This window comes from Pseudochaenichthys georgianus, chromosome 1 (genome assembly GCF_902827115.2).
Source record: "Pseudochaenichthys georgianus chromosome 1, fPseGeo1.2, whole genome shotgun sequence".
In the NCBI taxonomy this organism is placed as follows: domain Eukaryota; kingdom Metazoa; phylum Chordata; class Actinopteri; order Perciformes; family Channichthyidae; genus Pseudochaenichthys; species Pseudochaenichthys georgianus.
This window is the reverse complement of record NC_047503.1, coordinates 20,364,758-20,389,780: the sequence shown is the minus strand read 5'-3', so window position 1 is coordinate 20,389,780 and position 25,023 is coordinate 20,364,758. Positions and strand designations below refer to the sequence as shown.

Here is a 25,023-nt window from a genome sequence, read left to right as displayed (position 1 = left end):
TTAAAATGGTGCCACATTTATGACAAACAAACATTTGTGGGATGAGCAGCAGAGCCGAGTATGTAGGGTGTGCCCATGACAAATCTCCTCTGCCAATGCCAAACAGCTTTTTTTTTGCTGTTGCTTTTAACTTTTGTTTTGAGCTTCTGGTACCCACAGGTGCTCGCTGATTGTCAGTCCCACATCTCAACAGTCTGGGACCAAACTCTATCCTCCAAGATGACAACGCTCGCCCCCACAGAGCGAGGATTATCAGAGACTTCCTCCAGAATTTGGGAGAGGATGGAATGGCCTCCCTGCAGTCCTGACCTCAACCCCATTGAATACTTGTGGAATCAGTTTGGGCGTGCTGTCCAGAGTACCAACACCATGTTTCAAGGTCCTAACTACGCCCCTGCTGGTGACCAGCATGAGGAGGAGAGGCTGTTGTGGCTGTGTTTGGTTCTTCCACATGCTACTGAGGCTGCTTGTTAAATTAATACATTGTTAATAAAATGTCTTTGTTTCATCAGACTTCAATCATCCAATCCACCAAACGCAACTAAAAAAAAGCTGTTTGGCATTGGCAGAAGAGATTGGTCACATTTTTCATGGGTGCAACCCACATACTCAGCTCTGCTGCTCATCCCACAAATGAATGTTCTCACAAATATGGTACCATTTGAAAGGTAAGGAAACAGGCTTTCCAACGGTATATTTGCCAAGAAGCATTTTAGCAACAAGGAAATCATCTACCAAACACAAATCTCCTTACTTTTTGTGTTAAGTTTATAAACTAACTGATATAGCCAGTCACACAAATACTGTAAATTGGTCTTTTTCATAATAACAGTTGCCAGTGGCCATACAGTCAACTCATGGTGTCCTCCACCCATTCTAATCCTGCTGAGTGCCAACAGTTGAATTTAAATTGTCCCGACTGCTATTATAGTCAAATTCCAGGTTTCATGGCCCCTTTGAATTAAGGAACAACCAGATGCATCTTTATGTTCCTTAGTGTAACAGACAACAACACAGGTTTTCTGATTGGAGATAGGCTAGACTTTCTAGTTTTTAATTGTGGTAAATTATAGATTAGACATGTTAACAATGAATCGCTGAAATGTTCCTGTTTATAAAAGCAATACATTCTCTTCCACATACCCTGGGTCAGGTGAGTGCCTGCTTGTCACCTGAGCCCTTTGAGACTGTCAGAGTTGTTAATTATTAACATCATGACATTGTGCTGCTCAGGCTGAACACGACACATGTTACCAGGTCACCAATGTTATAGCAGTGGCAAAGAGAAAACCCTCAATGATATTTGACAGAAGAAGACCATCAAATGTTGCAAAAGGTTCTATGGTCTAATAGGACCAAATAATTCAAAAGCACGCTTGGGTCTGCAATAAATCAAGAAGATCAGGGGGCTCCACCGTTCTTTCAGATCAGAGCCTTTTAAATATATATATTTATATTTTAGCAAGACACAATATGACGTTAGATATGGGGGTTTCTCGCTCAATCTCTGACAGCGGATTTTTCTCACAGCACTGACAGCACGTAGCAGGTCATGGGACCCGTATGCAGGAGTATATAACGATGTGATTGGTTCCCTTTTGAAGCAGCTGTAATATGATTGGTGTTCTGTTTAGTCAGTCACTCATTCTGCTTTGTGATTGGTTATATTCCGTTTCCGCTTCTCCTTTTTTTTATTGTCGTCCTTCTTCCCGTTGAAGGAAGATCGGTTCTAGTCCACCGCTACACCTGCTCATTCCGTTATTAATCCTCCCTACTCACAACATGGATGATTTTGACATGCTGAACGCGCCCGCCGCTGGAAACGGAGTGGGCTCGGATGAGGACCCCGCTGCCGCTTTCTTGGCCCAACAGGAGAGCGAAATCGCGGGGATTGAAAACGACGAAGGCTTCAGCATCCTGGATAGCGGAGAGGTGCCCTCCTCGCTGGGAGACTCCAGCGGTGGGTGGCTGCTGTGGTCGAGCAGAGGCAGTTTAATGTTAACAATGTCTGTCTAGTTAGCTTTAACATTAGGGTGTTATACCTGGTGTCAGCTATAACTCCCGTTATGTAGTCCTAATTGGACGCTGAAACGGATCCCAGTTTGCTAATGTTAGCTTAGCTATATTAGCTTATTAAGTGTACCTAGCGTTTTCATGAACCTCAACGCTTAAACTCGGTATAATGTTTGTTACGTGCAATTTAAGAATTTCTGAAAATCAAGGAAGTTGTCTGATACAACCAGTAACTACCGTTATAGGGCGTGTCATTCATTGCTTCATATCCCAACAACCAGCTCACCTTACAGCCTTAAGAGCAAATTGATGGAGCTGGCCGACCTTTGGCCTCCATGACTGCCTTGTTCCAGTAGCAGTTGATCATAAGTGCTAACCTATAATGAGTATGAGTATAATGTGTGTTTGCAAATCACGAAGATCCAGCTAGAGTCAAGCCAGCTAGCCAAGGTTGTCATTCTAGATTTGTGGTTGTGTTGTTCGGAAATATATTTAATAATGTCTGGATTTGTTGTATGCCGTTCATTTCTTACAACTATTTTACATTATCTTTTTGCAGATGGTGCTGTCAACGGAGATCTTCATGGGGTAATACTTTTTTCACAATTTCGCAATCAAATTGTAACATTTCCCAAGTCTTCTCTCATAAGGTTTGTTCATGTGTTTTGTGTTTGCATAAGGAGAGTTTGACATCTTATTCATGCTCACCAAGTACACACTACTTTCTCCAAATCAAACATATTTCTTTGTGCATCAGTTATTATTATTATACAACTACAATTTATTTTATTTTTTTGTATGCAAGTGGTGAAAAATACTTATTTCCTTTGAGTAATGATAGTTCAGTGCTGACCGCAGAGGTTTAAAGAGCCTGTGACACCATCCCAACAACTGTTGTGCAATGAAATATTGGGCTACTAGTAATCTCGAACCGTCAGTTTAAAAAAGAAAAAGCGATACCGTTTCGTTAAATATCAATAATTTCGAACATCGCGGGGAAATTCCTTCACTCATTTTGAAGTTTTGGGGGAAGCCGGAAGTGACGTCAATGCGGGAACGCTTCGAGAGCCGAACACGGACAAAGTGTGTTGTGTCATGCGTAGAAATGGTGAATTACTGAGTTTAGGCACGTTGATAACGTTTTAATGAAGTTGACTACAGTATATTCATATTTGTCAGTGCTTTCATGTCAATTCGGCGACATAAACATAAATGATCGTGGTGAAGATGATGATTACATGAGGATTAAAAATCGGGAGTGAGAGCTGCTGAATTTCCTCCCGTCGGATGTGATATAAAAACAAATCGATTATTTTTGTGGTTATAAACTCAAGTGGATGAAACTACATTTATTAGTGCTTTCATGTCAATTCGGCGAACATATGATACATTAAATGATGAGTGAGGATGATGATTAAAAATCGTTTGTTTGAGCCGGTCTGCATTTACTGATGAGAAAACAAACCGATGCTTTTTGTAGTTGTAGTACACCCACGTGGATTAAATGTGTGTTTTTTTACCACAATGTTGGGGAAATTAATGGATAAAATGCACAGATTATTATTATTATTATTATTATTATTATTCCCACTCCGATCGGGACACTAGGTCCACAGTTTCCCCGCAGCGAGGCTCCCCCCGTTGACAGTTTACGTGGGCTGGGTGCAGTGGCGGACTGGCCATCGGGACGAATCCCGATGGGCCGGTACCGAAGTGGGCCGGTCGGATAAGTAACTAGCACATCCCCCATAGGCGGCGCGTGAGGCTCAGGTTTGAGAAGGCTAAATAACTTATTTTACCTGACGCTGCACGCCTCCGGCGTCTATAGAAAAGAGATGAACTCAGTGTGCGGAGTTTAAATCTCTCAAGTCATATTACAGGATAAAGGAAATACAGTTTAAACTGCCGTATGCAGAGAAGACGCCGACGTGTCGCACTTATCATTCATATTACATCATCAATCAGATCATCGATCATATAATATCATAATATATCATATATTTCCTTATCTGAGTCAGCTTCTCCAGCCTCATCTGGCCGTGCAACACTCACAGTGTCACAGACTGTATGCAGAAGTATTATTTAACACATTATGTTGACGAAACACTCGAGACAAATGTAATTAAAGTCAGATCCACTCGTGTCTTAGACGTGAACGCGCTCTCAGCAGGAGAGAGAAACCCTGGCTTGATTTACCGAGTTGATAACCAGCGTCGTAGGACCGCTTAGCGAGATCTCGTTTGTTAGTTTGTTTGTTACTCAAACATATCCAGGGTCTGTTGAACTGGCTTCGTAGTACAGGGCACAGGTGGCTAGCAGCGCTAATGTCAAAGACACAGACATTATACATTATATTTGTATTTTACATCCCCCGCTCCCCCCGTTGACAATTTACTAGCGGTACCGAAGTGGGCCGGTCGAGAGTCCCGGGATGATTTTTAGTCCCATTCCACCACTGGCTACATGACCATATGATCGCCCATATTGACGCACCTCATTCCTAAACTTCTAACAGATACAACATAAACCGATCCTTCAGCCTCATATGAGCTCTCAGACACGTTCAACATTAACCTGTCATCGCTGTCTGAGCGTGCTGCTGTGTGCGCCGTTGTGCGTTTACATCTGACTGTATATATATATAAAGGTTTACATGCAGACGCTGGGATCCTGAACGGTGCAGCTGGAGCGCTGTGCCCGCAATGACGTCACCCATCATTTGGCGGGACTTGAAGAATCCGCGAGAAGATCCAGAAAATTGTCAACATTGAAGGCAGATTAATGGTTATCAAAGTACAAATATCCAAAATCAGTTCAGTAACGGTTTTCAAGGGGACAATATGTATTCAAATTGATGGGTTTGGATGATGGGGGAAAACCGTGTCACAGGCTCTTTAAATATCTGGACGATTCACTCCAACTTCCCTTTCCTGTGCTGTCATTGCAAATTGCTGCCTTTTGCATTGTCAGGACTTCCTTTTGGCACTGACTCAATGTTAAAACTCAAAGTTGAGCAATGAACTTTTTTTATTCCCCACAAACTGTAACTTGCAAATTAAAAGCAGGACCAGAACTTCCAGATGATAGGGAAACAAGATGAATCATTTTTCATATTTCTATATTTGACCTTGATAAAACATCTTCAAACTGTATCACTGCATATCATCAACCCCCTTGTTCTCAGGAAAGCAACGGTCCATCCGATGCCTACGCAGCGATCTCCAGTGCTGACCGGCTGCAGGCTGAACCTGAAAGTCTTCGCAAGTGGAGAGAGGAGCAAAGCGAGCGCCTGCAGTTGCTAGGTAAGCATTTACCAGAGTGTTTTTTATCAGGGAACAGGATGGTCTACTGCTGTCTACACTGAACAAAATGGGGGGTAAGATTTACTCAGGAAAATCTAGGTAAAGACGTGCAAGTCAATTTAACAGCGTATATTTCAAGTAGCATTTACTTACAGTTAAGAAGTGTTTGTTACTAAAGGCAATCAAGTCAACTTTACTGTCAAATTTCAGTTTTTGTAAATACATTTGACTTACTATTGCATAGTAGATTTGATTTCAGATTAAATATGCATCTTATTACAAATCTCCAGTAAAGATGTTTGTTTTTTAGGTTGTTTTTACTTGCTATTCTTAACTTTTTTATTTCATAAATCTGCAGGTAGGTAATATTTAAATGTAATTTATTCTACCTGTAACATCAAATGAAATTTATATTCAATAAAACAGTTTTACACTAAGACTATACAATATATGAAACGGTAGACACTTTTAAACAACACATTTATTTTTGTTCTGTTGTCGGCTATAAGCCATGATTAAGCTCCACTTTACAATGATTTTAACAAATACTGCACATCAGTTAAACTTAACAAAGCAGGCACAGAAACACATTGATATACTGTCACTCAGAGGTCGAATAAGTAGCAGGCCCTTTACTGAAGTATAAATATTAATACCACACTGTAAGAATACTCTATTACAAGTGAAATTCCGGTAATGAAAATGTTACTGAAGTAAAACTATAATTAGCCAAATTCTGTTTGAGTCTTACACGTAAAAGTACCCTATAGTAAAAAATCAAGAACAAGTACCTCAAAATCCCACAACTAGCTTAGTTGCTAAGCTGAAATACTTACGTTAGCTAACGTGCGTTTGATATCAACATGAAGCTGACAAGCTAACAGGCATGTACAGAGTTAATTAAGTACATAAATATACTTACATGCAGCGTTTCCGCCAGGGGGGCGTCTTGCCGTCATTTGACGCCCTTATTCAGCTCGGGACGCCCTGAACTCGAGCCGAGGGTGTCCACAAATATTAATAATTCGAGAGAAGATCGAGAGTTTTTATCGCTTGAAATAACGAAAAGGAAAAAGGACATCCCTCTGTTGGAAGGGCAAAGGAGTCTGGTGGGATTCTTTTCGGAGTATTGAAGATCGTTTCCCCGAGATCGGCGGTGCCTGCTACAGGACAAGACGGAACGTGTGCGATTTGGATGCGATGAGCGGTGCTAGTGGAGCGCGCGCATGAGCTGCGAGCACCAGAGCCTCGCAGCGGCGATACTGAGGCTCCGTGGTAAACTGTGGTAACATGAAGAGCCGTTTGGGAGCCGAAACAGCCGGCGCTTTAAGAGGGCGCGTAACAAGACAGTATCTATAAGGGACGGCTCAAGTCAAAATTCAAGCACCCCTCCACCCCCGCTCTCGGGGTGGACGCCCTCTCAGCCCTGATCTGGCGGAAACACTGCTTACATGATTCCAAATCCACGAGTATTCACGTTAGACGAGGGTCCATGCTCTCTTCAACTGGAACGGTCTGCTTTTGTTCAAATATATATAGCGTGCTCCTCTGACCGGGTTCATCGCCCACCTTTACTCTCACATTTCTTCATTGCCCAGGTACATTTTACTAGATTTTCAGTTTGTAGGTCAACCCATTACTTTAGTTAACATTTATTAGGTGCTATCATTTAAATGTACTTATCAAAATGAAGATACAAAATGACTGGCAAATTCAAGTAACGCATTAAATAAAAGGGGAGATTTTGAGTAAAAGAAAATGATTAGTAATTTCTTGTAGAATTTTTAAAGGGGACCTATCATGCGGCAGACCCACAGCACAATCAGAAACGTTGCTATCAGAAACAATGCCCGACTGTTTTGGACGTAATATGGTCGGTGTTAACACTCAGAGCTAACCTGTACTGGAGAGAGCATGTGTGTGAAGAAGCAGGAGATAAAAAGGAACTCACCTTGTGGTATAACCGGCAAGAGAGAAAGCGTTTGAACTCCATGCTGTTTCAGAAATAATCCTTGATCTAATAATCCTTGCGTTTCATCACCGCAGCATTTTAGACCGTATCTGCCAGGTCCCGCATGAGCCGGCATAAGCTCCACCCCCTCTTATTTTTTTCATTGAGACACAGGGTCTCATTCTCAAGAGAGGCCTGTTTATACCCAGAATCAGCACTTTTGTAACCGGAAGAGAAATAGAGGGATATGAGGCATGGCTAGAATGGGTGATCTGTTTGGTTTTTTGTCCAAAACAATTCATAGACATGTTTTTTATATTTGTTTTATATATCTGAGACCTATGCTATTGCCTTAAAATAGCATGATAGGTGACCTTTAACATATAATCAAAGTAATCACAATCAAGACATTATGATCTCCAAGCAAAGTGCTAAACATTCAAACCTAGCAGTTTGGGCTGTGTGTAAAATTATTATCATTCTTGACACTTTACTTTTTTATTGACCCTCTCTTCACTGTTTTCCCTCCCCAGATGAAAACTCTATCAAGCAGGAGTCTGAGTGGAAGGAAAAAGCCAAGGTGGAGCTGGAGGAGTGGCACGCCAGGCAGGACGAGCAGCTGGAGAAAACCAAAACCAATAACAGGTACTGTTGAGCAGGGGCTCATCTTACCATGAATAGAAAGTGATATGGGGAATCCGCAAAATAATTTTCATAAAAATGATACTTCCTAAACAAGAGCAGCAATCTTGGATTCCGGCATTAAGACAAACACTAAGGGTTGGCTCAAGAGATGGGTCCACCTTAGCTTAGGGATTCCAGAAAGATAATGGGCTTTTGTTCCAGTACGCAATGTTTCTAACCTTAGCTAGCCAGAACCCTTTAGGTATCAGCTTGTTTTTTCCTCCTATTCATGGGAAATAATGTGGAGGCAAGCCTTCTTCCTTGGAGGGATGTTGAGATGATGCAGTATATGAGGAAATACAACTTCCATAATGGTGTAGCATTTCGTGAGTTGAACCCACAACAAATTATCTTTACATTGGTCTTACCCCATGTGAGAGAGGGTCCTCGGGGCTGTTTTACACCACTGGGGGAATGGCTTCCTGATATTTTGGTGTAGCACGGTGTTTCAAAAGAAGAATCCAATAACTATTTTGTGCAAAAGAAAATCATCAGACTATCTTGACGGATTTAGTACCTCATCTTTTTGCAGTTAAATGAATTACGTTCCTGTCTCAGATTCTCCTCTGCTGTAATTTAGCTGAGTTACCCCATTAATATTAAACTGCTGGCAGACATGGCTCCCCACTCATCTATTAACCGTACGTCTGGGGGAAAAGTTTTACTCTTTTTCATATGGACCGTCTTTGTCTATTAACTGTCATTCCAATGTCAAAGAATTAGGACTGCCAACAAAAATATCTTCATTCATCTATTTCTTCTTTTCCAAACTAATCACTTGGTTTACTTTTCAATGTATAGAACATATTTGACCATTTATACAATTTCAGCGAAATAAAATCCAGAAGTTTTACATATTTTTTTAAATCGGTAATGAGTACATTTGTCCTTTTTTAAAGCAGCTGTAGCTAGTAACTATTTTAGCACATTCTGATGATGACTTGCATAAGCTATACGGTCTTGAGGATTCAGTTAATTGCCTCAGAAGGTGGAATAGTTATAATTTGATAGTATTACTCTCTAACTTCTGGGATTACTTCGATGTTCAGAGCTGACCGTGTTTGGAGGATCACCAGAGATGTATAATTAAAGATTTCAGGTATCGGACCCAACCGGCTGCAGGCCTCTCTGAGCCTTTGAGACCCTCTGACACAGACCTTTATGACATGCCTCAGGTGATATTGTGTGGTAACCGATAATGCTTGTGTTTCCATCCTCTTCTCCCTTTTATCGCTGTCTCTCTTCTCTCCTACCTTCTTGCTGCTCTGTCGTTTGGCGGATGTTTGTCCAGGGTTCTGGATGAAGACTTCTACAAGCAGCCCTTCTCTGAGCTCATTGGTTATGTGTATGTTGCTCCAACTAACATCCTTCCTTTACATCCTTTTTGCTTTTGTCCCCCCTCCATTTTCATCGACTCCCAGCATCCTACCACTAAAATCATATCATTAATTAGGCAATTACTTACTTCCCTTTGTGTTGCCTTGGTTTAGTTCCATCTTTTAGTTTTAACTACTTCGAATTGTTACTCCTGTCATGTAGCTTTTTTTTCTCTTTCTCATGTGCAGTAATAATTTCCACCTGAAATGTCTGCATGTCATTTGTGAGCAGATGCCTGTCAGATTTCAGTAGAGAAAGACTGCATGCCAATACACGCACTGCTACGCAACTTACTAACATCCATGAACATCAAATGAATTATTTCACAACTGCTTTTAATCCATTAGTCACTTCCATACTGTCTTCCTCCTCCATTTCAGAAAAAAACATTTAGCAAAAACATGAATCTCCAACGATTAAAACATGCTTACATTAATAATTTATTATAGCGCTTTTTCAATGACTCAAAGCGCTTTACATATACACACATTACACATATATCATACATGCAATGGTCAGATACTGTGGACAATACCCACAGGAGCAAGTTCAGGTGAAGTGTCTTGCCCAAGGACACACCGCTGATGATCGGATGCACAGTCCACTGCGCCACCCGTCCCGTGACGGGTATTACGAGTAATTGTATTTACTCGTAATAGAGAGTGCCTTGTGTTGTACTTAATATCTTTTTTTATATTCTTTTTTTAATTAAACTTCAATATATTATTCAGTGGGATCCATATAGATTTGTTTGAAGCAATTGTGTGTTTTATAATTGGACTTCTTCTAAAAGTCAAACTTTTTAAGTCCCCAATTTCCTGTATTCCTAGCCTTAGCTACTCACTTATGTAAAAGCTAGTGCTATGGGCAGAATAGGAAAGTGCCAAACTGCGTTAAGGTCAAGTTGTATGTCTTTCCTTGGACTTTTAGCTAATTTATAGTTTTTTTTTTTTTTTATATTCTCCTCTTCCCAAAATACAGGTTTGCTTCCATCATTTCCACTATCTTCCGCCTCAAAGTCTCAATAACACCACTAATCAATACCGGCAACACAACTGCTTCAAACTGACCTGTATTCATGCGTTTGAATGCTGCTCTGTAGCTGCTGATGTCCGACATGATGAGATGCTAATTGCCAGACGAGCTATCCAATATGCTGAGCTGTGCAGCCTTTGGTTTTGCTATCAATTTATGTTGGAGTGCACATTGGCCTGCCTTGTGGAGTACGTGTTTCTTTCGCCTATCATTGGTACTATCAGCTTTGATTTCCAATGTAGAGGAGAGACTAACCTGTAGCAGCATAGCAGTCAGTTCATCCTATTTTCTTATCAAATTTGGGATACGGCCACCATGATTGAATGATGAAAGGATTATGTTTTGGTAGAGGTCAAAGTCACTGACTGTAAAACACATTTTTGTCCATAACTCTAAAGGATAAAATTAGGAAGTTCTGACATTTTTGATACGATGGTTGTAAACTGCAACTAGGCCGGTCGGCATTAGTTAAGAAATGCAAAGCTGAAAGTTAGTTGGTGCATAAAAAATAGGTTAACATTCAATTATTTTTGGTTTATTGTTGTGCCAGGCTTATTTCCTTTATTAAATGTCCACGTATTTAAAACGTAATATTGACGTACACATCCTCATGTTTTTTTTACTGCCCAGGGTCAAATGCATTTGTCTTGGAAATTTCATTTTCAAACCTTTATTTAACCAGATTGGTCCCTTGAGATCATAGATCTCTTTTTCAAGGGAGACCTGCAGAAGTGAAATGAAGAATTCCCTTTGCTTGTTTTCATAGTTAGTAGTGTTTTAATGATCACAAATCAATGCAGTTTTTGCAGCATATTCTGATCTCATCTGTACATTAGGACACTGAATCCCACCACTTCCTCCTTCTTCATCTTGTTGGTGTGAGACCATGAGAGGGACTCCAGGGGCCTCCTGTATAGGCATACAGTTGGAAAAAATGGTCTTGAATGAATACCAGAGATTGTATGTACAAATATTATATCAAACACAACCTTATAAATGAGACCCCAGGCTATAATGTCCTTCGCTGCCTAACCGAGAGAAAAGTTGTGAGGCACAAATGTATTTCCTTCTCACCAAAACCAAAGGTTGCACATTTGGTACATTCCAACAATTTTGAAAAACAGAAATCACAAAAGAGAGTTGTCGCTTTTGCACGCTTGCTTTTCACATCTGCATTGAACTCATTTTTGCTGTCTTTCATTTCGTCCCCTCTCTCTTCTATATTCTGACTTGTGAAACTGTTTCTCCTTGTTTTCTTTTCCTATGCACCTTAAAGCACACACATTAACCATCCTTGCTACCGCCTAGACCAGTTAAGTAAAAATATGAAACCCCACAACCTTCAAATACTTTATATTTTTTCAGAGGGGATAGATGCAGTCCTGTGTATGTGTGTTAGAAATGTGTATGTTGCACAAATACCCCGTTTACTTGCCCAGCGGTTAGATCCACTGCCTAGTTAGAGGTTTGTTATAATGTCCCTTCTGTGATGTTGTGGCCCTTTTTAGTCCCCTTTGTGTATTTGTAATTGGTTGTGACGGTGATTGTTCATTGGCTTCTCATCCCCATTTTGCTTTGTGTACTGTGTGTAGTTAGATGTTAGTGCTTGCAGGTTGGGTGGGGGATATACAGAAGTATTACGGCAGTGGAAAATGACAGTTTTTATGGGTTGGTGGTTTGGGATGATTGTTACATTTGTTTAGCCCTAATCTGTGGCTTGCATCTCCAAATGTCTTGTAAAAGTGGCACTGATCCATTTTCAGTTTTTGTCTTTTACTTATTTTATTCACTCGTGTTTTAATTTCAAGCTCTGGAGTTTATAATGGTTTTTATGTTTATTTGAAAGATGGTTAAAAGCATCAAACTTTTACAAAAAGACAGTAATTGGTTTGTTCCACAATTAGACATGCAAAGTAAACGCATTCTTTGCCACACTTCCAAATAGCCTGCTTTTCAGCCCCAGTGCATGGCTAAAGCCCAGCAGTGCTTTTAGTTCTTTTGGACTTGGTTAAAAAGTAAATCACTTGCCATTATCGTTCATTTCGAATCAAGGACCAGCATAAAGATGAGCTTACATCCTTATACCTGGGTCTTGCTGAGGAAACAAGTTTATTGTAAATATGAATGCACAAGGCAAGTTAGCGTACAGGTTTGGGAAACTCCACTCCTACAGTTCTTCCAGGAACTGCATTTTGAACCAACCAAAGATGCTAATCAGACCTTACAATTACTTTTGGTTAGTTTGTTTTCTTTGGATTTTCCATCAGTGTTTTAAATGTACTTCCCTTAACTGTTGTGTTGAGTTCAAACTAAAACTGGTGATTATACTGTTATGTGTAAGCAGTGTTGAGGGCATGTGATGGGTAATGAACGTGTTTTTAGCTTGTTCCTCTTTGTGTAACGGAAAACAAATGGATGTAAATAATGTATGTGTTGTGATTGGACTGTCCTGCCCTGAGGAAGACTCTGCTGAACCATCAAAGTCTCACTGAGCCATAAAACGAGATTGTTTTGCTCAATTGATTTTAGGAGTGTTTCTCAAATCTTGATGCAAAACGTACATTTAAACTTTAAAGGTGAAATATCATGAAAAGCACATTTTCAATGCTCACTAACCAACAAACGGTCACCTTTTTTTAAAAATCCCAAAAATGTAATGCTAGAGGCCTGGGTGAGTTTCCTTCCTGAACTCGTGTGTGTCAGTGATCAGCAGAGGACTTCCTAAGAGCCGTACGTGTACTTTTGGTGTATTCAACTTCTTCCTCCACTGATTGTTTTCTATTCCATCTCCTTTTTCTTCTTCCCTGGTGCAGGGCGGCTGAGGAGGCCATGATTTCAGATCTGGATGAGAATAACCCCGGCACAGAGTGGGAGCGGGTGGCTCGCCTCTGCGACTTCAACCCCAAGTCCAGCAAGCAGGCCAAAGACGTGTCCCGCATGCGCTCCGTTCTCATCTCCCTGAAGCAATCCCCACTGGTCCGCTAGGCAGCCGATCGACTCGGGACGTCATTCCATATCATCCTCTATTATCACCACACACCCACCAACCCAACGACCACAATCTCTATTCTGAAGAGAAGGTGAACTCGGCATATGTTTGCCATCGACAGCTCTCTTCCCCCCTGGAAGTATAGCCAGTGGTCCTATCTACACCTAGCATTTTCTCCATGGTTTTACCCGTGTGAACCTCCTCCACAGACCGCGTATTCCTCTTCCTTGTTGTTTCACACACAGAGATTAAAGCCTGTTGGTCTGATGTAACACTGAGTTGGGACACTAAAAGGGAAGGCTTGATGTTTGGGCCTACAGCTACACTACAGCACACTACAATCGGACCCCAAACATTATTAATATCATTCCCATGATGCTGTGCTCTTATTGCTTTACCTGTCATTCTCCTGAATCCCTCTCTGACCTACCAGGGTTGATTGATGTTCAATGGTTGTATTCATCCCAATGTTTACCATTCTTATTTTTCTTCATCGTATATTTAAGGACCAAACTCTTAAAACAAAACTCCAAATACAGTGTGTGTACTTTCAACTGTGTGTCGAGCTTGCGTGTGGCATATTATGTTAGATTTCCAATCTATGCATTTCCTAAGTCAGGAACTCCACAAAGTCCAGCCATTACAATAAATACGGAGTGTGTGTCTCTCACAAAAGTGGGTATGTGTTTATGTACTCTATGCGTGTACATATACAGAAGGCAAAATATATACAGTATATAAAACATTTGTCACTGAAGTTTGACAGTTGTTATAAAGAGAATTAGATATTAGCCAGCTGTTGTTTAACCATCGGGTGCATTGTCCATTTGATTTCAATATCAGTAAAAAGTGAATAAAAAGTGGTCATTCTTCAACTGGTTGTATTGTTATTCTGACGACTTAAATGATAGGGATCACAGTGCTTGTGGACACTCCTGTAAATATTAAAGTAAACATACTTTGGCCTGTGGGAGTACTTTAATAGATAACTGATTGTACCACGGGGAGTGAACTGAAGCCAACAGGATCATTTACAGTAAGTGAGTATGAGGCCCTTTCTCACTTCTCTTATTTTTCATTTCCTCGCTCCTCGGTCTCGGTCTCACCGGAAGTTGATTTGTCTGCGCCATCTTGAGTAGCGTCCCAATGGCCAGGGTTGGGTTGTAACGGAATACATGTAACGGCGTTACGTAATCAGAATACAAAATTCAAGTAACTGTATTCAGCTCGCGTTACATTTGAAAAACGAGTAATCTGATTACAGTTACTTAAGTAAACCTGAAGTGAATACATTTTGGATTACTTATTGGAATTATTGGTGGAAAGATTTCCTCTCAACATGTAATATTCATTACTAGTAGGTACAGCCGATTCGAATCATCAGAGCCGCCGCAGATGGACCAAAAAAGCGTTTGAAAAAAAATCGCGGGTCCGCTCGCTCAGTGAAACAATAACAACGAAACATAGAGGAACAAAAGTCTGCGTTTAAATCGCGTGTGTGTGTGGTTAAAACACATCAGCCTGCGGTCGCTCTTTAGCCTTACTAATGATTATTTCTGAAGGTAAACACAGTGAAGGCGGTGCGTGAAAGGCACTGCGCAGCACGCTCGTCTTCTCATTTCCAGTTCACACCGGAGCTGCGCCGGCTCTTAGCTCCGGAATCCGCTTCATTTCCAGCTCCAAAAAAGTGTCGGTCCAGAGGCAAGAGCTTTGGAGCTAAGAGGTGACGTCGCTTACGTCTCTCTTTACGGCCCGTCTACACTACGTAGCACTACGTAGCCGCGCTTTTTCGCCGAACTGAATTGTGGGTAGCCGAGCGAGGCGTCTCAGGCCATAGACATATAAAGAGTACTCTTTATGTACTCTTTATATGTCTGTAGAGGCTTCTCAATACTCAAATTTCCCCTCCTCGACTCCCCTCCTCGAGACTTAGACCCGCCCACAGGAGATGCGAGCGGAGGACCGAGGAGGGGAACCGAGGAGAGAGGAGGGGAAGCAGCAGACGTTTAAAGAAATGAGAACTCCTCTCCTCTGAGCGGTCATATTAAAGCGACGTCCGTTCATTATGACGTGGCAACAGCTGCATCAGCTGTCGAGTGTTTTGTCATATTTTATAATCTCTGTTAGATCAGCTGAACATTGTTCCCCCATATATTTTATTTGAATTCATTGAGAGTGCGGTATAATGAGACAATAACAGGCTACAGATGCGGACACACACACACAAATATATTTATATAAATATATACAATTTAAAGTATGAGAGCACTCTCATAATAACGTAACACAGTCAGAGACTGGATATACCCCCCCCCCCCCCCCTCTCTCTCTGGTCGCTGAAATGGGGAATTGAAATTACGGGCCAAAAGTTGTATTTGCAAGTATTAAAAGTAAGGACATCAAACCAACTGAGACCCGTCTGTCCGCGGCATCTGCGCACTGTACAACACACACCTACACACTGTACAACACACACACCTACACACTGTACAACACACGCACCTACACACTGTACAACACACGCACCTACACACTGTACAACACACGCACCTACACACTGTACAACACACTGTACAACACACGCACCTACACACTGTACAACACACACCTACACACTGTACAACACACACCTACACACTGTACAACACACACCTACATACTGTACCACACACACCTACAGCTGCTAAAGCATAATCAGGCTACAGCCGTTGTGTATTTTATTATGTGAAGCACTAAATGGTTTTAGAAAAATATGGACTCTTTGTAGATATCTACTAAACTAAAGCAAATAAAGAGAGTAGGCCTGTTATACTGAGTGATATATATTTTACACACTGCTCTGCTTTCTGCAGGACCTCACAGCTGTTCTCACTGTAAACATCGCGTTGCGATGAGAGCAGGTTCTCAAATAATATCCAGGGGATGCATGCAGAGCTGTCATTGGCTGAGATAAGTCCGGCCGTGCGTCACGCCTCCACCGTTCCCGGAAATGCATCCGCGGAGGAGCCGTGGAGGAACCATCAGTGTATCCTCGGTTATAGCTCCTCCAGAGAGCCTCCTCGATGCTCGATCCTCGGTCCTCGGTGTGCATTTAGAGAAATGAGACGTCCTTCAAAATGGCGCGCTGAAATTCATTTCCGGGTCACTACCGGAGGACCGAGGAGTCGAGGAGGGGAAATTTGAGTATTGAGAAGCCTCTCCAGGCTGAAGTCGAATAGTCCATTTAGCTTAGGAACCTTCCTAAAGGAGTGAAATGACCCGGAAGTCCCTCAGGGGCAGCCATGATAAGTGCCGTTCGAATTCTCTAGAATGATGAGAATGAAAGGAAAGGAGGTTTCAAACTTCCTTTATAACCTCCTTTAGCTTAGGAACCACTGGACCTCCCTAACCGACAGGAGAAGCGAAAATGCTGCCCCACAATGCCTTGCAGCCGCAGCATTTGCCGTCACTCAACAGTCGGCCGTTCACGGAAACAACCGATTATGACCGAGAAATTATATCATGAAAGTTACGGTGCTTATTAAGCATTTTAAAACATAGGTGGTAAGTTGCCAAAGTGCTTTGTTTTGAACGTTCATCAGTATTATAATCAAAGAGAGAAATATGAACGTTAGTTTTCACTGAAATTATCAAATAAAGTCAGCATTTCACAGTCTTTACTGAGCTGTGTGGGGTTTGTTCAACTTTTAAAAGATGTTTGAATGGTGATATACACAGTGATAGATGTTAAGGACTAACGTTTATAATAAATACATCTGTATTGATTTTAAGATCTTCAGTTCATACAATCATACGTAGGCCTATTGGGATCATTTCATTTGTATTAATGTGGACCGGAGGGAGAGGGGGACGAGCAGAAGTTTCACTTTCCTTTTGTATTTCAATTCCAACTTTGGTCATGAAGAATATGTTTCTCTGTTGTCCACGTTCATAAAGCAAAGCAGCAGCATCAGAGCACGGTGCAGGGTCTCTAGATGAGTTCACAGTAGTCCCTCGTTCTTATTAAACATCCATGTTGTAGTCCGCTGTATAGAAAACTGTGGTTTCCATGGTTTCCCCACAGCAGCAGACGCACACAATGACGTCCGCTGGCGCATCATAAACACGTCGGATAGTGAAAGTGCATTCGGATTTTCTAAAGTACCGCAGTCTCTTCTCCTAAGTCCTTTTGAATTCTCCTATCCACTATCCCTTAACCCCGTGACGTTTCACTCAGAGGTCAAGGAATAGACGATAGGGTTAGAACTTAGGAGCTGATTTTTAAACTATCCGACTGCAGCCATAGATATATATAAACACTAGGGCCCTTTCTCATTTCTCGAACTCCCCTCCTCGACTCCCCTCCTCGACTCCTATCCTCGATACTTAGTCCCGCCCACAGGAGATGCGAGCGGAGGAGCCGAGGAGGGGAACCGAGGAGAGAGGAGGGGAAGCAGCAGGCGGTTAGAGAAATGAGAACTCCTCTCCTCTGAGCGGTCATTTTAAAGAGACGTCCATTAATGATGACAGAAGGCACAGCAGCCTCTGTCTGATGGACAGATGTGTTCATGATGACTTATATATTTACTTTGATTCATTCACAGTGCGGTATAATGAGACAATAACAGGCTACAGATGCGGACACGCACACACACATATTTATGTGTATATATTTATATAAATAAATACAATTTCAGAATCAAATAGAGCACTCTCATAACTCGTAACACTATCAGAGACTGGATATATATCCCCCCTCTCCCTTTTGGTCGCTACAATGAGGAAAATAAATTACGGGCCAAAAGTTGTATTTACAAGTATTAAAAGTAAGCAGAGGACACCAAACCAACAGACCTGTCTGTCCGCTGCATCTACGCACACACTGTACCACACACACACCTACACACTGTACCACACACACACACACACACACACACACACACACACACACACACACACACACACACACACACACACACACACACACACACACACACACACACACACACACACACACACACACACACAGGCTACAGCCGTTGTGTATTTTATTGTGAAGCACTGAATGGTTTTAGAAAAATATCGACTCTTTGTTTGTAGATATCTACTACTAAACTAAAGCAAATAAAGAGAGTAGGCCTGTTATACTGAGCGATATATATTATACACACTGCTCTGCTTTCTGCACGGAGCTCACAGCTGTTCTCACTGTAAACATCGCGTCGTGATGAAAGCAGTTTCTAAAATAATATCCAGGGGATGCATGCAGAGCTGTCATTGGCTGAGATAAGTCCGGCCGTGCGTCACGACTCTTTGAAACATCTCTGTTCCCGGAAATGCATCCGCGAAGGAGCCGTGGAGGACCATGGAGGACCCATCAGTGTATCCTCTGTTAGAGCTCCTCCAGAGAGCCTCCTCGATGCTCGATCCTCGACGTGCATTTAGAGAAATGAGATGTCCTTCAACATGGCGCGCTAAAATTCATTTCCGGGTCACTACCGGAGGACAGAGGAGTCGAGGAGGGGGATTTGATGAAATGAGAAAGGGCCCCGATCACTCACCCGCGCTGCTGGCCAATGGAGACCGACGTTGCCACTTGGCCGCCATCTCGCTACAGGCAGTGCTCTCATTCATAACATTATGGTTTACTATTTAAATAACCATAGCTTGCTCAATTTTCAACCGATTTTCAAACGGTTTGGTTTTTTATAAACATCAAAGGTGTAGTTATGATACTGCATACTTATAATCATGGACTTTCATATGAAAATAACATTAATCAGATAAAGCAATAGCTATACACACACACAAGGTATTTATATTAAATATTTGCCGGTGTATATATTTCCATTTATTTGATTATATTGTCAATATTTTAAATAAATTATAAAATTAAAATACATTTATATTTTATATATAAAAATCGGTCTCATGTTACCACTCTGTAAACCAAGAGTTGTTAATTGAGCAATGCCTTAGCTTGAAGAACAGGGACACAACTAATGACAATAGCATATGTTGGTATATTATTTAGATATTCACACCTTTATCAGAAGAACCAAACCAACATAAAATGTGCTCACAGACGGGCCAGTTCTGTCTAATTTATCACAATTATTTTTGACATGAGATCTTCATATCATCCTAGTTTTGTATTTAGTTTCTAGATTTGTAAACAAATCCAGAACCTTTGAAATATGTTATTGAAAAAAGACCAAGAATAATATAAACTGTACCATATGTCCTTCTGTAGTCCATTTGTGGTTTGTCTTGACTCACCCCGGCTGATATATCACAAAATCCACTGTTTAAATTGTTCCCTATATGCCCCTGTAAGGTGTCCTTGGGTGTTATGAAAGGCGGCCCCCCAACATAAATGTATTATTATTATTAAGAAGAACAACAACTTGGTGTGGTGTGGAGGGGATGTAGGAAGCAGGAGCAGGTGGGGAGAGATGGGGCTTCAAGGTTCAAGGTTATTTGTTTTAAATGTGTCTTGCACACAATAAAATAAAATACAGCATACCACAAAACCAATAAGATACACAGTGACACATGGCACACTAACAATCAATCATCGTCCAGCCTCAGCTTTGGTATTCTTTCACAACCATGTTATGGGTTTATTAGACTGAGCAAACATAAACATATGTGGTGATCCCACGGGTTCTTGTTTGCAGACAGCGGCGATTGGAGCATCCGTAGGCTGCACAAAAGTCCGGCATAGTCAGGTACTTCTGTAAACACAAAGCCAGCAAATTCCTGTATCATAATGCAAGATGTTTTTAACAAGCCAAACCACTTGGAAGAAATCATGTGTAACTTAAGTTATGTTGAAAAGAAAGAGCAGTTCTGCCTCTCCCACTGGTGTAAAGTTGCTGGGTGAACTTTGTAATACTAGGTCTCACTGACAGCCTCTTGTTATTAGCCAGCTAATAAATACAACCACATACACAAAGAAAAACTGCAATTTCAACATGTCCAAGCATCCTGTATCATAGCCATGCTAATAATGTTTATAATAAACCAAACCGTTTGTAAATCAGTCAAGATTTCAGCGAGTTAAGAGTATTTTTGTGCAGATCACTCACCTTACAACAGCTACCATAACGCGAATCAGAGTAACTGTTGACTGTAGCAAGATGGCGGCCAGTCAGCTACGCTGGAAAATCTCCCATGAGCCATCTAGTGTTTATATATATCTATGGTTCTCTCATTCATAACATTATGGTTTACTATTTAAATAACCATAGCTTGCTCAATTTTCAACCAATTTTCAAACGGTTTGGTTTTTTATAAACATCAAAGATGTAGTTATGATACTGCATACTTATAATCATGGACTTTCATATGAAAATAACATTAATCAGATAAAGCAATAGCTATACACACACACAAGGTATTTATATTAAATATTTGCCGGTGTATATATTTCCATTTATTTTATTATATTGTTAATATTTAAAATAAATTATAAATAAATTATAAAATTAAAATACATTTATATTTTATATATAAAAATCGGTCTCATGTTACCACTCTGTAAGCCAAGAGTTGTTAATTTAGCAATGCCTTAGCTTGAAGAACAGGGACACAACTAATGACAATAGCATATGTTGGTATATTATTTAGATATTCACACCTTTATCAGAAGAACCAAACCAACATAAAATGTGCTCACAGACAGGCCAGTTCTGTCTCATTTATCACAATTATTTTTGACATGAGATCTTCATATCATCCTAGTTTTGTATTTAGTTTCTAGATTTGTAAACAAATCCAGAACCTTTGAAATATGTTATTGAAAAAAGACCAAGAATAATATAAACTGTACCATGTGTCATTTTGTGTCCTTCTGTAGTCCATTTGTGGTTTGTCTTGTCTCACCCCGGCTGATATATCACAACATCCACTGTTTAAATTGTTCCCTATATTGCCCCTATGCCCCTGTAAGGTGTCCTTGGGTGTTATGAAAGGCGGCCCCCCAAAATAAATGTATTATTATTATTAAGAAGAACAACTTGGTGTGGTGTAGGAAGCAGGAGCAGGTGGGGAGAGATGGGGCTTCAAGGTTCAAGGTTATTTGTTTTAAATGTGTCTTGGAGATAAGGACCAGCTGCACACAATAAAATACAGTATAAAACAAAACCAATAAGACACACGGTGACACATGGCACACCAACAATCAATCATCGTCCAGCCTCAGCTTTGGTATTCTTTCACAACCATGTTATGGGTTTATTAGACTGAGCAAACATAAACATATGTGGGGAACATAGTGCTGCGTCTCATGGAACATGAATATTTAATAAATACATAGTAGTTGGCGATATATGCTCCCAGTGATAGCGATTCACCATTAAACATCCGTAGGCTGCACAAAAGTCCGGCATAGTCAGGTACTTCTGTAAACACAAAGCCAGCAAATTCCTGTATCATAATGCAAGATGTTTTTAACAAGCCAAACCACTTGTTACAAGTTATGTTGAAAAGAAAGAGCAGTTCTGCCTCTCCCACTAGTGTAAAGTTGCTGGGTCAAATTTGTAATACTAGGTCTCACTCACAGCCTCTTGTTATTAGCCAGCTAATAAATACAACCACATACACAAAGAAAAGCTGCAATTTCAACATGTCCAAGCATCCTGTATCATAGCCATGCTAATAATGTTTCTAATAAACCAAACCGTTTGTAAATCAGTCAAGATTTCAGAGAGTTAAGAGTATTTTTGTGCAGATCACTCACCTTACAACAGCTACCATAACGCGAATCAGAGTAACTGTTGACTGTGGCAAGATGGCGGCCGGTCAGCTACGCTGGAAAATCTCCCATGAGCCATCTAGTGTTTATATATAGCTATGGTCCCATTGCTCTTAAAACTCATTTCCCTGCTTCTCGTGGTTTCCTTGCGTCTCTCCATGCTTCCCTGGTGGGAGAGACGCAGAGAAACGACGCAAGTGAGGGACGCAAGGAATCCATTTAACCGAAGTGAGAAGGACCCTGAGTTAAGTATGGAATCAGGTTTGTAGCATTAAGATCAAGCAACACTTTGCTACACATGGGCTTCTCGTATTAAATATCAGATACAAGCTCTCTTCCTATTCATTTCCAATTCCATCTAAAAATAAATGTTGAATTAATGGCACAGTTAATTTGTTTTTTTCTATATGGAGCCCTTTTGATAGTTACCTTTTATATTTGTCATTTCCTAAAACATTTATTTTCCTCATAAACTGTGGATCATTGAGACAGCGTGGTCTCCAGAGGTCTTATTCCTTTTTCCCACTTCCTCTGAGGAGAGGGGGAGGGGGGCATGAAGAAAGACCTGCACCAGCTTCATCCACGCTGGGCGTAGCTCTTATTTATATCAAAAATAAATAAATTAATAATGATTGACATACTCACAAAGTTAGATCTAAAGGAATTGTGACTACTGATGTTCTGTTTTAGCATAGATAATTACTTTTTTGAGAGATATTTGTTTAAATGTGTGACCAGTGGTTAGACGGCCCATGTTATTTCTCTTGTCCTCAGCAAGAGGTCACAATATTCACCAGCCCCCAAAATCTTTAAAAACCTCTACAATTGTGAAAACATTTATATCAAATCAAACATAAGGGTTATAAATGTATAAAACAATGCATGCCATGAACATCTAAACATATTTTCCATAGAAATCTGCCTATCAAAGTTGTGTCCTCTGTCTCCGTCAACTCCGTCAGATTTTGTCATAAACCTCATTAAATCAGGCAATAGCATGGTCAGCTATATCCCTGAGGGTCCCTTTTCATTCCCCTGACTGTGGTGAATACATCAATACCACACATTGTCTGGTATGTTTGACATTTTTTGATATTTTAGATGAACAATGTCAATTTTCCTATGGTCACAGCTGGTGCATGTCAACACCATCTCTCTGTTATGATACCTTTTAATAAACCTTATTGGATTCAATGAAAGTATTTTATTGAGATTATGGAGACAGCTAGCAATAGCCCAAAAACTAGCTAGCTAGCTGCAGTGTTTTTTTCTGCAGAGGGAAAAAACATGTCATTTCGTCAACTCCGTCAAAGTAAACTCCGTCAGGTTTTATGTCTGACGGAGTTGACATGTAAGCTGACGGAGTTGACAAATCCACCAATAACCGCTTAATGTGCCAATATTATACTATTTTCGAACATAGTAAAGGAATAGAATGTTGTAATGGCTGTGTCTTATCTCCCACTACTTCCACTGGACAGTACCAACGAAAGAGAAGAGAAAAATTAAACAGTGACCCAGAGAATAAATATGCCATGCAAGTAGAGGACAGACAGAGGTGCAAGAGGAGAGTTCAAGACAAAAAAGTAATACAGATAGATAAGATGGGAGACAGGGCACAGAGGAATCTGAGAAAGTATTGGAGAGAGGCACAGAAAAGGTCCAGACAGAAAAGGTCATGCGAAGGTGCAGTGCAGGAGGCAGACACCCCCCCAGATAGTCCGCAATATCAAGATATTCTAGAATACAATGCCAGAGAGTCTCGCAGACAGGAAAGGGAAAGAAAGGAAAGAAGTAAAACACGAAAAAGGCATTCAAGAGAAATAAAAATGTTGAAAGAGAAGCTTAAGAATGTAACAAAGCAACGAAACAAACTAAGAAAAACAATATTGCGCACAAAAAAGGCTACAGTTAAAACACCACTGGACTCTCCAGGGACAGAAACAAAGAAGATGCTATCAGGAAGCAACATAAGGAATCCAAAGATCAAAAAAGCTCTTCTATTCCACAACATCATCAGAAGAGAGCTGAAGAAAAACAAACAACCTCCTGGGCCACGGCGCGAGAAACCAGCACTAAGTGTGTCATCAGGCAAGATCCTAAAAAAGTACCATCTTCTTTACCAAATCCAGCAGTTTGGGCTAACTTACAAGCTAATGAGAGGAAAGGAACAGCCAACAAAAAAGCCAACATTCTACAAGGTATATGGGCATAGATATGTCTCATAATTGTGTGAACATAAAAATAATTTGTGTGTAAATATGTGATTTGGAAATGAAAAACACCATCCACAAAAGCATTTAAAAGATTTGCAAATTCACAAATAAATGTGCAAGTGTAAAACGGATCTGCAAATAGGCTAAATATTTTCACAAATAAAAAAAAGATCTGTGAATATCTCTTTAATAGTTACAACGTTCGATCAGGCATTTGTGAATCCATTTTGTATTTGCCGACCAAAAATGCGCTTGCGGATCTCAAATCTCTGCTCGTGGATCTCAAATCTCTGCTCGTGGATCTCACATTTCTGCTTGTGGATCGTCTATTTACACACACGGAATTTTGAGACATATTTTCCGCCGGTCTCGGCTAAAATCTACTCGTGTCACTCGGTGATTTTCGGAAACCACGTGATGGCCTGCTGATGAAGACATTTCCGCATGATTTCAAAGTACGAGCATGATGGTTTGTTTAATGCTCTGTTTTTTTTTTATAATGAACAGCGGAACGTTAGATGCATTCTTTATCATCATCATCATCATCATCATCATCATCATCATCATCATCATCATCATCATCATCATCATCATCATCATCATCATCGTCATCATCATCATCATCATCATCATCATCATCATCATGTTATAGTGATACAGTTAATTTGTATTAGTTTATTGGTTCAATACAGCATATATCGAGCACTTTCGTTGATGTT

At 40.6% G+C, this 25,023-nt stretch overlaps 1 protein-coding gene and 1 long non-coding RNA gene across 4 annotated transcripts in view; one reads left to right on the top strand and one right to left on the bottom strand.

Moving 5' to 3' along the window:
• LOC139434510 (uncharacterized) overlaps positions 1-25,023 on the bottom strand; it is a 385,392-nt gene that overhangs the window by 50,205 nt on the left and 310,164 nt on the right. The window lies entirely within an intron of this gene.
• On the top strand, positions 1,688-14,226 carry clta (clathrin, light chain A). 3 transcript variants are annotated; one of them, XM_034075299.1, is made up of 7 exons: positions 1,688-1,960; positions 2,573-2,601; positions 5,198-5,315; positions 7,800-7,911; positions 9,242-9,295; positions 11,639-11,674; positions 13,176-14,226. In XM_034075299.1, exons 1-7 carry the CDS (start codon positions 1,783-1,785, stop codon positions 13,345-13,347), a joined length of 699 nt encoding a protein of 232 aa, XP_033931190.1. In that variant the 5' UTR covers positions 1,688-1,782; the 3' UTR covers positions 13,348-14,226. The 3 variants fall into 3 exon arrangements, with proteins under 3 accessions (XP_033931190.1, XP_033931239.1, XP_033931317.1); XM_034075348.1 differs by lacking the exon at positions 11,639-11,674; XM_034075426.1 differs by lacking the exons at positions 9,242-9,295; positions 11,639-11,674 and having other exon boundaries at positions 1,690-1,960.

What these genes read in the sequence shown, in the direction of transcription:
- clta (XM_034075299.1), top strand. Translation starts at nt 1,783, where the DNA reads ATGGATGATTTTGACATGCTGAACGCGCCCGCCGCTGGAAACGGAGTG. An exon ending in AAAACCAAAACCAATAACAG is followed by an intron (nt 7,912 to 9,241) that starts GTACTGTTGAGC and finishes ATGTTTGTCCAG; the next exon opens with GGTTCTGGATGAAGACTTCT. An exon ending in CCTTGCTACCGCCTAGACCA is followed by an intron (nt 11,675 to 13,175) that starts GTTAAGTAAAAA and finishes TCCCTGGTGCAG; the next exon opens with GGCGGCTGAGGAGGCCATGA.